The sequence below is a fragment of the Pongo abelii genome, chromosome 8, assembly GCF_028885655.2.
Source record: "Pongo abelii isolate AG06213 chromosome 8, NHGRI_mPonAbe1-v2.0_pri, whole genome shotgun sequence".
Classification (NCBI taxonomy): domain Eukaryota; kingdom Metazoa; phylum Chordata; class Mammalia; order Primates; family Hominidae; genus Pongo; species Pongo abelii.
In genome coordinates, this window is record NC_071993.2 from 102,284,991 (window position 1) to 102,299,486 (window position 14,496).

Genomic DNA, 14,496 nt, shown 5'->3' on the forward strand with positions numbered 1-14,496 from the left:
CCACCACGCCTGGGTAACTTTTATACAGATAGGGTCCCATGATGTTGCCCAGGCTGGTCTCAGATTCCTGGGTTCAAGCGGTCCTCCTGCCTTGGCCTCCCAAAGTGCTGGGATTACAGGTGTGAGCCACTGTGCCTAGCCTACCACAGGTATTTTTAAAGTCTGCATTTTCACATTGATGTTTTCATCTGTCTACCTATCTATACCATACGTACAGGGGCCAAGTGAATGATCACCTTATAATCAAGTTAAAGTCACACAATTTCAATACCTGTGTTTGTGTCTGTAACCAAAGGGCATAATTTCACAGTTGCAGGTGAACAAGAAAAGAATGGATGTGGGGTTAATGATAAATGACAAGTTCACAGGAGAAAACTAAATGACCAAAATTATAAGGATAAGAATTTCACAGTGATTTCAATAGAAAAACACAAGGAAGTAGGTTACCTCATGTCACCCAGCTATAGAGCTGTGTGAACTTTAAAAAATGTGTACCAAAGCAGCCCCACATTCACACTTTGGTAACTGAGTTCTGTCAAAACAATATCTCCTATCAATTAAATCAATATAATTATATAGATGTGTAGTTTATGATTAATTTGTAAGTGGACTTAGGTTAATAATGTGGGGTGGTGAGTTTTTTTTCATTAAAGGCCTGTTAAAATTCACTGATTCCATTGAACTCTTGAGACGTGTATGTGAGCCATCGATGGTTATACAAAGCAACATCCTCTCCCTCTTTATCTCCCTACAGCTCCCAAGACTAAATCCATCTTTCCCTCCTCTGGCTTTCACAGTATTGTATTACTTACTACAGGACAGAGATAACTGTATAAGAGGGAGGCTTCCACTATCAGCTCCCCAAGGGCACAGAGACTGAGTTCTTTCTGCCTCCCATAGGGTCTTACACAGAACCTGTGGTCACCCAAGTCCTACTGAATGGGACTGAAGTGCATTGACACAGTGTGGTGCACCTGGGATGTGTTGGTCTCTACTTTTTCAAGTCCACAGTCAACTTCTAGGGCAGTGATTCTCAAAATGTGGTCCCTAAACTGGTATAATCAATATGACCTGGGAAATTGTTAAAAATGTAAATTTTCAGGCCCCACTGCAGAATCAGAAACTTTGCAGATAGGACCCAGGGTCTGTATTTTACCAAGCCCTCCAGGGGATGCTAACGCATTTGTCAGAGTTTGAGAAGCATTGCTCTAGAAGTGAGGCAGGCTCACTGAGCAGAGTTTGCCTGCCTCTGCCTGTGGTTATTCCACCCACGGTGCATTTCTGTTTGCATGTATCATGTACATGTGTAAGTGTGCAGCCCTAGTGCCTTCAACTGTTCCCATCTTCTTCTACCTACAAGCAGGCAGGACTGTCGGTGAGGACAAACCATGTCCAGAGCCTTCTGAGAAGGGCCATTTTGAGGAGGAGCTGGAATGTTGAGGGCTCAAGGGCTATCTTTCCCTTGCAATTAACATTCGCTAACTTTTGCTTCTTCCTTGATAGATTTTCTTTTTCTCCATCACTTTAGAGTCTCCTTCTCTTCCCCAGCTTTCCTTTTTCTTTTAATTTGAGACAGGCTCAAATTTCTTTAAATTTGAGACAGGATCTCACTCTGCCACCCATGCTGGAGTGATGTGTTCATAGCTCATTGCAGTCTTGAACTTTTGGGGTCAAGTGATCCTCCCACCTCAGCCTCCCAAGTGGCTATGACTATAGGCGTGCACCACCAAGCCTGGCTAATTTTTCAATATATATATATTTTTTTGTAAAGATGAGGTCTCCCTATGGTGCAAAGGCTAGTTTCGAACTCCTGGCCGTGAGTGATCCTCCTGGCTCAGCTTCTCATAGTGCTGGGATTAGAGACTTGAGCCACTAAACCCGGCCAGCTTTCTTTCTTTTAATTTGGTTCCCTCTTTTCACTACCTCATCTTCCCAGACACCCTTTTTTTTGAGACACGGTCTTGCTCCGTTGCTCAGGCTGGAGTGCAGTGGCATGATCATGACTCACTGCAGCCTTGAGCTCCCAGGCTCAAGCAACCCTCCTGCCTCAGCCTCCCCAGCAGTTTGGACTACAGACATGTGCCACCACACCTGGCTATCTACCAATCTATCTAATTAATTAATTAATTAGAGATGGGGGGTCTCACTATGTTGCCCAAGCTAGTGTCGAACTCCTAGGCTCAAGCAATGCTCCCACCTTGACTTCTCAAAGTACTGGGATTACAGGTGTAAGCCACTATGCCCAGTCATATTTCTAAAAAAAAAAAAAAAAAATATAGGCAATGATATTCTAGATAGAAAAATAAATAAAAAATAAAATAAAAAAGATAGAAACAAATATTAACCTACTGTACTGAAAGGTTATAAAACAGTACATACTTTGGGTGTTATTCCCCCATTCCCCTAGCTCCCACCCCAAATCCCAGACGTACCCATTTTCCCTAAAAGATATCATCTTCAGCAGCGCTACTTAAGGGTTACATGGCAAAGCATAAACTCTTACGCAAGATGCAGCATTTGGCTAGCATGAGAATTTCGACATGTTGACCTTAGTGCAGGAGGCCAAGATCTGGATAAAAATCACTTAAAAGTTTGTTCTTCTCTTTCCTTTTATAATATTAAGCTTTCATAATCTAGGCTTGGAAACGTCAAAACTAAAAGAACAAATGAAACGTCCCTTGGAGAACTCTCTTACCCTCTGTGGGTTTATCCTAACTGCGAAAGTCTTTGGGCTTCAAAATTCTTTAGTGAGGCACACTACTGCAGCACTGCTGAACACTTCACACAATTCATCCACCTACATGTGAGCAGCAGCATTGTTCTCTATTTCAAAATTAATGTCACTAAATTTGGAGGCCTTTGTAAATGGCATAAATTATTGTTAAGCTAACTTTTGTAAAGTTTCATTAACCATCTCTTCAAAGAAGAATTGTGTAACTGTCCACACCATAGCTACCAATGCATATGGACTCAGGTATAAGATTTCTAAGCAGAATGCACAGGCAACACAGTAGCATGACAAAATGCAGGATATGGAGGGCTGGACTCATGAAGGCAGTCAATGCTCCAAGGCATGCAACAGGGGCATGTGCCAGCAGATCCCGGTCCCCCAGCCAGGCATGCTTGAACATACACAGCACAGGACATAATGGGGTCATGTCTATTTACCAGCCACAAGAAGCCAAAGCAAGCCTAAGGGAGGCCAGGATGACAGATGCTGTTTGGAGAACTAAATTGGCCTACAGAGGGCAATGCTGAGGGGAGCAAATAGGCAAATATTGCTTTGGGTCAAGCAGCAGATTGAGGTGACCAAAACAGACCTCTGACCCAGATTTCCTTTTTGCAGTATCGTCTATATTGAGGAGGTCCCCAAAGCGCTCATTAGTGATAAACTGATGGTGCGTCGGAATGACGCCTGTGTGGCGTCGAGCTGCAATATCAGCCTCTTCTTGCTCGCGCTTAAGTCGTCTCTGGTCCGCTAAAAGTTTCTGCCATAAAATTGCATAAAATGGGCAGTGAATCATCTGTTCCAGCATATTAGAAAACTGCCAACAAAAGTAATTAGGGAAGGAGGTACTGGGTGAATGGGGCAGAGGCTTTAAGGGTCAGCTGTCAGAAGGGCTTTAGAGCCACAACTATTAACACTCCCATCATAACCACCCTCCATGCACTGTAGAAAGGAGGCAGCACTTCACTGGGAAAGCCGGGGTAGGGAGATGATTCCACATGATTACACTGTCCAGCAAACTACCTACCCCCGGCTCAGCCCAAAGCCTCTTGCTTCTGGCAGCAAAAGGCCAGGTGAGCCAGGGGGCACATCCAGGGCATTCCCAACCATGCTGGGCTGGCAGCAGAAGGCTGGAAGTGCCATCTCTACCCTGTTTTTAGGCAGGGATATATTCCCACAGCGTATTCCCCTGGCAGGACCAGGGCTGGCCAATTCCTCCTGCCCATCTCAGGCCTATTAAACCTGCTATAGGCTTTTGCTAGTGAAGTCTATGGCACCAGGTCATTTTTGTGCTTCCTGTATCTATTACTCTAATATGCTCTTGACAGAGTGGAGCAGCCCATTTCAGAAAGGATGATGCCCCTTCTAGGCAGCCAACTCTTCCCCTAGGCACAATTTTTAGAAGGCCTTAGGATATGCACCAAAGGCTAATTATGTGGCTGACAGAGAGCATCAGTTACTTTTTTACTGAATGATTTCTTCACTGGGTGAAATGAAGCTGAGTTAAAGGGAATGACAGAGAATATAAATATTTAAAAAACCCTAAGAATAATGGTACCTGGGATTAGAAGAAATATTCTCTCTTACAGTAAGGAAAAAGTCATCTATTTCTATTTTTAAAGGCTTCTTTGAGAAATCAAACAATGTTGCTTTTTACCAAATGCCCTCAATGCCTATTAAAATGACCCCATGGAACAGAATTTTAATGTGTTTTCTGATACTAAACAATCTTACTTTTCTGGGATTAACTTTCCTTGTAGGAAAGCATGAATTAGAACTGATAATTCTTAGCATTGGAAGACAGTAGGCTTCGTCCAGCAGGCAATTAAATGCCTCATGTGACATACACCCCCAAAGGAGGGTGGGCCCGATTTTTCTCCAAAGACTACAAATAACAAAGTGACAACTCATCAAATGGCTGTGGGATTTCCAGTACTCAAGTAAGTTGTAAAGATTAAATTAGAAAAGGCATGAGAAAGTCCTCTGCGAAGCCCAGTGCCATAGAAAGAGTGCTGGTCCAGGCATCTGGAGCCCTGGTTTCTAGCTCTGCTATTGGTATAGGTTCACTTACTATCCAGCCCTGGGCAAGTTACTACCTTGCTGTGGTCCTTTCCTGGACTAAACCAGGGGCTTCGCCACGTGACCACTAATGTTCCTGCCAAGTCTGACATGTTCTCATTTTCTGAAAATCCATGTTAATGATAAAGTATTTGCAATGGGGAGGGCCTGACTGACACCCCATGAGCTGGGGAGTGTGAGCTGTTTCTGTAGCCATGGGAATGGAGTGATGCTTGAGACTGCCACAGTTCTTACTCAAGGCCCCTTGTGTTCTGGCTGGAGTTAAACATAATCAGTGGAAGTGGACATCAAATGGGGCAAAGCTCCCAATCCAGTACTTGAATCTGACCTTAGTAAGTCCCTCAGCCCTGTAGTTTAACCACATAAGCCAAAAACCATGGATAAAGACACAAAACTTTTAAGAATCTATGAGCCAGTGTTATTCAGGAGACAATTGCTCGCCTTCTTTTGTAACTTCTAATATATCAATTGCTAAACCACTAGATAAACTACACCTCCCATGTGGTAGGCAAGAATTGTCCCATAAAACCTTCTAGGTCAGAGACTAGGGCTTATATTACTAAAATGGAATTTCATCTTCCTTCATCATAGCAGCCCTGGCCTACATACATGGGAATCTTGTATCTTGTGGCAGGAAATAGTTAACAAAGAGCTATAGAAATGAATCTGCTCTATGGCCTGATGGACACTCATCATTAGTGAGTTATTACAAATAATAACTGTACATCAAATGCTTCCTCTTGTTTCTTTCCATGGACAGGTACAAGTTTCTTATTGAATACTGTTCAATTGTGCCTGGAGATGGGGAGAGGTATAGTGGTTTCATTTTTTTTTTTTTTTTTTTGAGACGGAGTCTTGCACTGTCACCTGGGCTGGTGTGCAATGGCGCCATCTCGGCTCACTGCAACCTGCACCTCCCAGGTTCAAGCGATTCTCCTGCCTCAGCCTCCTGAGTAGCTAGGATTACAGGCACCCGCCACCACGCCCGACTAATTTTTTTGTATTTTTTAGTGGAGATGGGGTTTCACTGTGTTAGCCAGGATGGTCTCAAACTCCTGACCAAGTGATCCACCTGCTTTGGCCTCCCAAAGTGCTGGGATTACAGGCATAAGCCACTGTACCTAGCCATGGTGGTTTCATTTTTGTCTTTTGTTTCACCATCTGGTGGCAATAATTATCATCATCCTACTCATCCCCAAGTCACCCTTACCCTAAATCCTTCAGGAAACCCCACCTAAACTCTGGAAGTACTCAACAAAGCAGAACAACAGAGAAAAAGGGCTTCAGACTTGAGCGTGAACAGGACAGTTGTGCACACACGCACACCCTCCCCCACTGCTACTAGGTCAAGGTGATTTTTCCAGCTCTTAATTCATTTCAGGAATATGGGCTTGGGAGCTTGTTTAATCTCTAGGACTCTTTTTCTTGGGGATGTGAGGCCCAGAAAGCATGTATCATCATAATGCTTTATCCCAGCAGAAGCTTGTGATTTTGCCCATTTGGCTGATACTAAGAACTACCTCTTCCCAAATCCCCGAGAAAAGGGGCTCTTTCCCAGGCCCTGACAGTCACCCCATGGCAGGACAGGCATTTCAGTAGCTACAAGAAAATATCCACATTTTGAAGTTCTTGGCTGGGGTTTTCCAGCATTTCTTGGTGTATCTGCCGTCTTCTGAATTGAAGGCAACAGAGTTATAGGCAACTTCCTCAAGTTGTTTTATAAAATGTATCAAGGTCATTACTATTTTTCATTTTCCTCTTTCTCCTATTGCATCCTGCTCAATTTGAACAATGCTTTGTGCCAACAGAGGGGTGGGCAGTATTGGAGAAATATGTAGGCGGATTTCCTTAGGGATTATCAACGGTGGGGTTGAGGGGGGATGAAAGCGCAAACTCTGGTTTCTAGCTTACAGGGCATTAAGTGCAGCAGTGGACAATCTCTTTCTGTATCTCCCATGCAGCAGTGCTGGCTGGACTTGGCATTTATAACCTAGTGGCTGTGGGGACATCAGTCCTACTTTTTGGAAAAGTCCACTAAAAGAGAAGTGATTGAGCCTATGTCATATAAAAAAATCACTTGTGAAAGCCTCAATTTTTGCCTCTAATTGCTAGATCATGTCACCTCTCTGACAGATGTCTAGAATCTGTACTTTCTTCATACATTTTTCCAAGCAAAAGCTAAGAGATTTAAAAGATGGGATTTACCTCTTTATCATCATGACGTCTTCGAATAAATTCTTCTGTGGATTCCAAGTAATCAGCTGGTATAAAATGTCTTGGCGATTCTGAATCTTTAAAACAACAAAGTAGAGTTAAAACAGGCGAAGATTTTGCTGGCAACCAGCTTGCGAAAAGAGTTCACCTTTCATCTATTATAAATATCAAAATTTTGAAGTCATTCTTGATTAATGATCAATGGTCGAATTCTGAAGGAAAAAAAAATTCCACCCCCCACCCCATTTTTTGGATTTATTTGTGAACCAGTTTAATGCAAAGAAAACTAATCAGAAGGCAAAAGGTGAGCAAAATGAGAGAACTTTCCTTGTAAAGTGTCCCTACAAAGAGGCGTGCAGGACCTTATAGGGACAACGCACACACTCACACACATATAGGGCTGGCCATTGAGAGAGGCTGCCTCTCAAAAAACCATGGGGTATGTTGGGGATTGGTGCAAACAGCAAGGGGTTCAAGAGTTCAAATGAACACATTTCTCAGTTGAGCTAAACGGCCAATTTTTCTTTCGAAACACAGTTTGGTGGTTAGTCTAAATGACATGGGGGCTTTGTTTTTAAAGAAGTGCAGCCACTACGAGCCATGATTAATTGCCAAGCAAAACAAACAGAAAACAAAGGACAGACCAGAAAATGAGCACCAAGGGCACAGAGGAGGACGGGATAATGCAAGCAAAGTGGAGGGACGGGCAGGTGAGACTAGGCAAACACACAAAATGCCACCTCCGCGGGATGGTGCCAGTTCACTTTGTGGGTTGTTGTTCCTGTCCAGGCTGTGGTCTGAGTATGGCACGGAGTTTCCATTATTAATGGCCCTTGGGTAGTCCTCCAGGGCTGTGGGTCTCTCCTGAGAGGGCTCTGAGCTGCGGCTAAGCCTGGCCATGGTGTGTCGGGAAGACAGGCGTGTGGGAACCACGGGCTTCCCCCCAGAAGGGGGCTGGTCCTGATGGGGCTGACTGGGGAGGTCTGGCTTCTGGCCCACCAGGAGGCCTGAGGAGTCACCAGGGGAAGGCTGTCTGGGGTAGTGGTGGAGGGGCTTTTTCAGCCGGAAAGGAAGAGGGCTCATTAGGTAGATGTTCCTGAGGAGGGTGCTCTTGTCCCCTCTGGCATCCAGGCGCCACTCGGGCTGTCTAGAGGTCTGCTGCCGCTCATGCTTCCGGATGGTGGTGAAGCGGGTGTATGAGGCTGGGCAGGTGCCCTTGCACTTGTTGAGGCGATGTTTGGGGAAATCTCCGTGAACGCTGCTGCCACTGCCTTCTCTGCTGTCAGTGGAGATATTTGAACAGCGGTCCACGTCATCAGAGCAGGTGGAGAGAGGCTCAGAAGGCACAAGGCCCCTGAAGCTCAAGGCATGGTGTGCCATATTGCTACATGTTGGGGAAGCATAGACCCCACTGGAGTTCATCCCATCCAACTCCTTGGGACGGAGCTTGGTTGACTCAAGTAGGGACTCAGCCGAGCGGGCTGAGGTCAGGCTGCCCCGGGACAGCACAGGTGTGGGAGACTTGCTCAGCCGTCCGGACAGGTCCAGGGATGGCATGGAACGGGACCGCTGAATCAGCTGCTCAAAAGCGGTGATGCGGGAAGAGACGGTGTGCTTGGGGATGTGTTCCGAGCCCTCCTGGCTGGGGCCCAGCTCACCCCTGGACAACGCCAGGCTACTCTTTTCAAAGTGGGAGGCAAGATCCCGCACACTCGAGGAGGAGGAGATGGAGCCCAGGAAGAGGCCAGATCGGTTGATCTGGTGCATGTCCCGATAAAGCATGGTGAACTGCATCCCAGCCTTTCTTGAGAGAGGACAGGGCCTCCTACCACTGGTGGTGTACTCCTGGAGGCTCATGGTACTGCTCGACTTGCTGTCATAATCCCGTCGGGAGCGCATGAGCAGGTTCTCAATGCTCCCTCCCACTTGGAGGGGGAGGCCTCTTTTGGAATCATTCAAAGAACCAGAAACACAAAGGTTCTCACAGCTTTGAGCCTTCTCTGAGGGTAAGAGGATACTCTTCTGTTCCTGCAAAAGAGCGCTGGGAGCAGAGAGCCTGGGTTTGAATTTGGAAGGAAGGATTTCCGAAATGCAGGCCTTCGCAGCTGACAGGGGCTTCTTGTGCTTACACACAGGGCCTAATGCATTGCTAGTGTTAAACGTTCGGCTATGGACTGAAGATGAAGAAATCATGTGAGCATTCCCACCTTTACGATCCACTGGTAAGCATGCAGAATAAAATAAATAGACCCATTAGGTTAAAGCTGAAAGCTGCTAAAAAGAAAAAGGAGAGGTAACATGCTCATTTGTCATAAGGGCTTTTAAAAAATTTCCAGTCGATGTCCGGAAGCAAAATAATCTGTGCTGCAAAGCAGGTGCAAGGATGCAACAACAAAAAAAATGACTACCCTGCTAGAGTTAGGAATGGCTAAAGCTCAGCTAATTTCTAAGAAAAGGTAATTAGAATGAGAGAGAGAGAGAGAGAAAGAGAGAGAGAGAGAGAGAGAAATCTTGAAGGAGAGCAAGGTTGGGAGGTCAAAGGAACAGAAACTATTAAAACTAGAAAGAAAAATGGCCGGTAAGAAAATAGGGGAGGGAATTTAAGAGGGCTCTGAGGCCTGGATGTGGGTCTGAACAAGGCAGGACTTATCCCCATTGCTGGAGGTTCACCACGGCCGACGCTCAGTGAATGGAGGTGGATGGGAGACAGAGGCCTGCAGGCGTCACCCAGTTAATTACCTTTAGTGGAAGCAGAGCTGGATGGTCGCTTGAGCCCACTCAGGCCCTGAAGAGGGATGTCACCACCTTCCAAGACACTTTTATAAATTTGTCTCTCATTCTCCAAGCTAGTGAGATCCCCAGGAGCCCCATCTGATTCCCTCTTCACTGCATGGAAGTTGGAAGAATATATACTATGAACAGGTAATTTTGAAAGAAAGAGAGAAAATGGAAAAAATAAAGATAAGAATAGGAGTTAGTGCTTTTAACATTTTTCAAACAGCACATTACCTGCTGAGGACAAGAAATATACCTGGTATCCTAATCAAGAACTGTCCTTTTTAAAGAGTGCTCTTATTTAGACAGACATTTCTACAGACAGGCCCATGGAGCCCTAAGTGCTCAGGAATCCTGCCCAAACACCAAAGTTCTCTAATCGAAATGGCTACACTTGTGCTTTAAAAGAAAAATTCTGTAGAACGCTGCCTGGGGAAGAAGGGTTGGAGGAAGGATGGGGGACAACAGGGGGAGGATCACACATAGGGGAGGGCAGGAGGATCCAATGGCTGCACGCAAGATGGTGCAGTCAAGGACATGAGTAGTGCCTCTGTCACATAGCCAGGCAGTGTCAGCTACTTCAAGTCCACTACCTGGATTATTTTTCTTGGTTATTCTTCATAAGCATTTGGAATATAAAATCATCAATGAAAGGGGGAAGCCCAACTGTCTTGAGTCTCCAGGAAAATCAGTGACAAAGTGAAACTGGAATCTGGGATTCTATGGGCTCTTAGTATTATTACAGCCACATTTGCACTCACTTCTTTCGAAGTTTGTGTTCAGAAGATTATGACATGACATGTAGTATAAGCATAAAGGATTGCTCCTTTATAGCTTCCATTTATTTTTATCTTGTTAACATCGAGGTATTTCTGCAAGTTACCACAAATTCCTTTTGGAATGAGGTGAGGCACAGAAAAAAAAATTAAGGGCACTTACTCACCAAGTCCCTCCCCTCTCCTAATCCCACTTTTCTATGCCTGCCACTAACACACTGTCATTCACACACACAAACACAGACATGCACACACACGCACAGACATGCGCATGCACACATACACACACACACACACACACACACACACATTTCTCAGTTAAGTGAATGACTCCTGTCCCGCAGAACCACATAGGCTTCTGCTGAGCTTCTTTTATTTCTACCCAACTCAGGTTACTGGTATCAAAATAGATTTTTCAGCTCTGAAGACCCATTGCTAGGTGGAATTCCTTCATCCCTCTGTTTCATCGCGAACATCAACTAACATATAGAACAGCTTAAAGAATTAATTACAGCGTGAACACCCATATTCCCCCCAACTAGCTTCTACGGGGGCCACAAACTGTGACTGCTTGATCACACATCTGTCCAGCTATATTTTCCTCTACCCATCCAGCAACAATCAATAATGTGATGCTTTTACATTCCGGGAAACTGGCCTTTCGTTCTGTGCATAATTGCAGCCTCTGAGTCCCCATGGTCACTGATAATGACAGCAAAAACAACTCTACACACCTCTTGGTGAGGCGTCCTATGTGGCAGGCACCGTGCCTATTATCATTATCACTTCAATCCTAACAATCCTACTTCTGCCATTTTTAAGGTGAGGAAACAAGGCACTGAGAGATTCAGTAACTTGTCAAAGTAGGCAGGTTAGCAGAATGGCAGGGCTGGAACTTGAACCAGGCCATTGAGCACTACACGGATAGTATTCTCTCTCAGCTCCTGTTTTATTTTACTGCTTATTAATTTATCTTTTTGCTGGGACAAGGTCTTACTCTGTTGCCCAGGCTGGTCTTGAACTCCTAGCCTCAAGTAATCCTCCCACCTTGCCCTCTGAAAGTGCTGGGATTACAGGCATGAGCCACTGTGCTCAACCTTCAGTTGCTGTTTTATTAACAGAGACAACATTTTCCTACAACTCAGGAGGCAGTGGCTTGCACACACAGGAACCAGAGGGAGCTCAGGGATGCTCCAGCTCCATATACACCATCACTGCTGAGTGTTACTCACCACGAATACACCCCTAAGATGAGCGGCACCAGACACACGAGTCAGAAATGGAAAAGAGGTGGGGACTCTGGTAGAATACCTCGACATCTCCACCTTAGAATAATAAAGTCCCCTGAGCAATACTATTGCTTCTGGCGCTGGTAATCCCCTCGCAGAGCTGCCACTTACTGAGCCTCACTTTGTACCCACCTGGGGCTAAGGGCTTTATATACCCTATTTCAGGGACTTCATTCACTCTGGCCTGGATGTGGAGGTCAAATGCTTTTCCTCTTTACTTAGAGGAGATGGAAGAACCTAAGGGTAGCTTGCAAGGCTGTGGCACCATATGCCAATTTAAATAAATGTGAGTTGATCTAAACTGGCTTATAATTTTGAGTTTCCTAATTAAAAATAAATATGTCCCTTTTTTAAATTTCCTATTCATTATCCACCCTCTTCCCTTTGGTTGCATTTTCTGATTTTGCCCTTCAGTTTAATGCTATGTTTCCTCTTTTCTGTATAACTTCAACAGCAAAAACATCCATGAATAGCTGTCCTTTATCTTTGCTGACCAAAAGCTGTGGTGACTGAGATCTCTTTTGAAGGTATGGTGTCTGAAGCCCCTCCCACCTTGGTTTGGGGCTACCACACCTCCTTAAGCATTGGAGATTAGTAAACTAAATTGGGCTTGAGGCTGCATCCATACTTTGAGTTCCTATTCTTCTGCAACCTAACTATGTAAACAAACTACAATCTAAGAGTATGCTCTTATAACAAGTAGCTGAGTCTCAGCCAATCACAGCAGCCAAGCTTCAGCCAATCCCAGGCTGCCAACTGATCAGCCCACGTCTATATAAATGCCCAAATAGGCAACTGTGAAGTTGCAACCAATCCAGCTGTAGTTGTACTCGCTGTCTTTTGTTGTTTATAAATGCTGCCTGCCCATGTTGCTGGGTGAAGCTCTCTGAACTGCCCCTGGTTCTAAGGGCTGCCTGAACATAAATCCTTCTATGCCTTAAATAAATCTGCTAAATTTAATTTGTCTAAAGTTTTTCTTTTAACAGAGTGATTGACAGCAGCTTCCATTCTGCTGTGCCTGCTATCCTTTGAATTGCCTCAGCTTTGGCCAGAACTTTTTTTGTTGAGACAGAATCTCACTCTGTCGCCCAGGCTGGAGTGCAGTGGCGCCATCTTGGCCACTGCAACCTCTGCCTCCCAGGTTCAGTGATTCTCCTGCCTCAGCCTCCCTAATAGCTGGGACTACAGGTGTGCACCACCACACCTGGCTAATTTTTGTACTTTTAGTAGAGACAGGGTTTCATCATGTTCGTGAGGCTGATCTCAAACTCCTAACCTCAGGTGATCTGCCCACCTTGACCTCCCAAAGTGCTGGGATTACAGGAGTGAGTCACCACGCCCAGCCTGGCCAGAACTTCTAAGCCATCTTCCTAAGTTCCTAATAACTTTGTTCTGTCATGACTCTTGACTATAACTGGCTGCCTGACCTCACACCTCTGCTCTACCTCACCAATAGTCAGATCTCACCCCACCCCAACCCCTCAGCCACCTCACTCTCTGGCCTTATTCCACCCATTATCACCATTTTTTCCTGCTTCCTACCAGAATGATAAACTAGCACTCAGGAAATCTCTCAGAATGGATTTGCCAAGCCAATTGTTTTTTTTTCTGATACCAAAGCTAACAAAACATGCTTTTTCCAGATGGGTAACATTTTGAAACCAAGGCACTCCTTGTTTAAAAACAATACCCAAGAGCTCTACAACAATGCTGTGTCACCCAGGCTGGAGTGCAGTGGTGTGATCTCGGCTCACTGCAACCTCCACCTCCCACGTTCAAGTGATTCTCCTGCCTCAGCCTCCCAAGTAGCTGGGACTACAGGTGCCTGCCACCACGCCTGGCTAATTTTTTTTTTTTTTTTTGTATTTTTAGTAAAGACAGGGTTTCATTATGTTGGCCAGGCTGGTCTTGAGCTCCTGACCTCATGATCCTCCCGCCTTGGCCTCCCAAAGTGCTGGGATTACAGGCATGAGCCACCATGCCCAGCCACAACAATATTTTTAAGTGTATCATATCCATCAGATCTTCTAATGTTGAAGAGAGACCATTTGTTTCACTGTACAAAAGGGGAAACTGAAGACCAGAATGTCAAAGGCATTTGCCCAAGGTCACAGAGTACTTGCTCTGTCCAAGTGTACCAGAGAGGATGAGAGAAGCAGCCTTATCCCCTCAGCTGGTTGAGAAAGGCCCAATCAGGAATAGCACCTGAGTACTTAACAAAACAAGTTAAGTTCAGAAGCTCAGCTCTGAGCAGCCTTGATTAAGCCAGATTTTGGTTCAGGAAGAGCAAGCAAGAAGAGCTAGCACAGAGAATTCAGCCTCTGGCTAAGATGCAGAGCTGGCTGCTGAGTTTCAAGGGGATTCAACAAAAACACACTCACTGGAAGAGTAAACTGAGAGAACAGAGCAATCATCCTAGGGGCAACTGTTTCCAATTGTGCTAATGGGCAGGCTCTGGAGGCAGTGGACAGAGTCCTGGAGACTGGGATTCCTGCCTGACTCCAGCAAGGAATGTGGATCAGCGGAGGCAAACCGACTCTTGTTTAAAAACTTGCGAACAGTCTATTTCTCTTGGCTGCAATTTCTTTCACTTGCAAAACTAATAGGCATGGGGAGATTGTACAAGAAATCCACC

At 45.2% G+C, this 14,496-nt stretch overlaps 1 protein-coding gene across 17 annotated transcripts in view; it reads right to left on the reverse strand.

Moving 5' to 3' along the window:
• SORBS1 (sorbin and SH3 domain containing 1) overlaps positions 1-14,496 on the reverse strand; it is a 251,763-nt gene that overhangs the window by 36,109 nt on the left and 201,158 nt on the right. For 10 of the 17 annotated variants that reach the window (XM_063727053.1, XM_063727050.1, XM_054521431.2 and 7 more), the window contains 3 exons: positions 9,761-9,933; positions 7,013-7,098; positions 3,321-3,488 (listed from right to left, as the gene is read on the reverse strand). In XM_063727053.1, the coding sequence (XP_063583123.1) occupies positions 3,321-3,488; positions 7,013-7,098; positions 9,761-9,933 (427 nt within the window). 17 annotated transcript variants of the gene reach the window in all.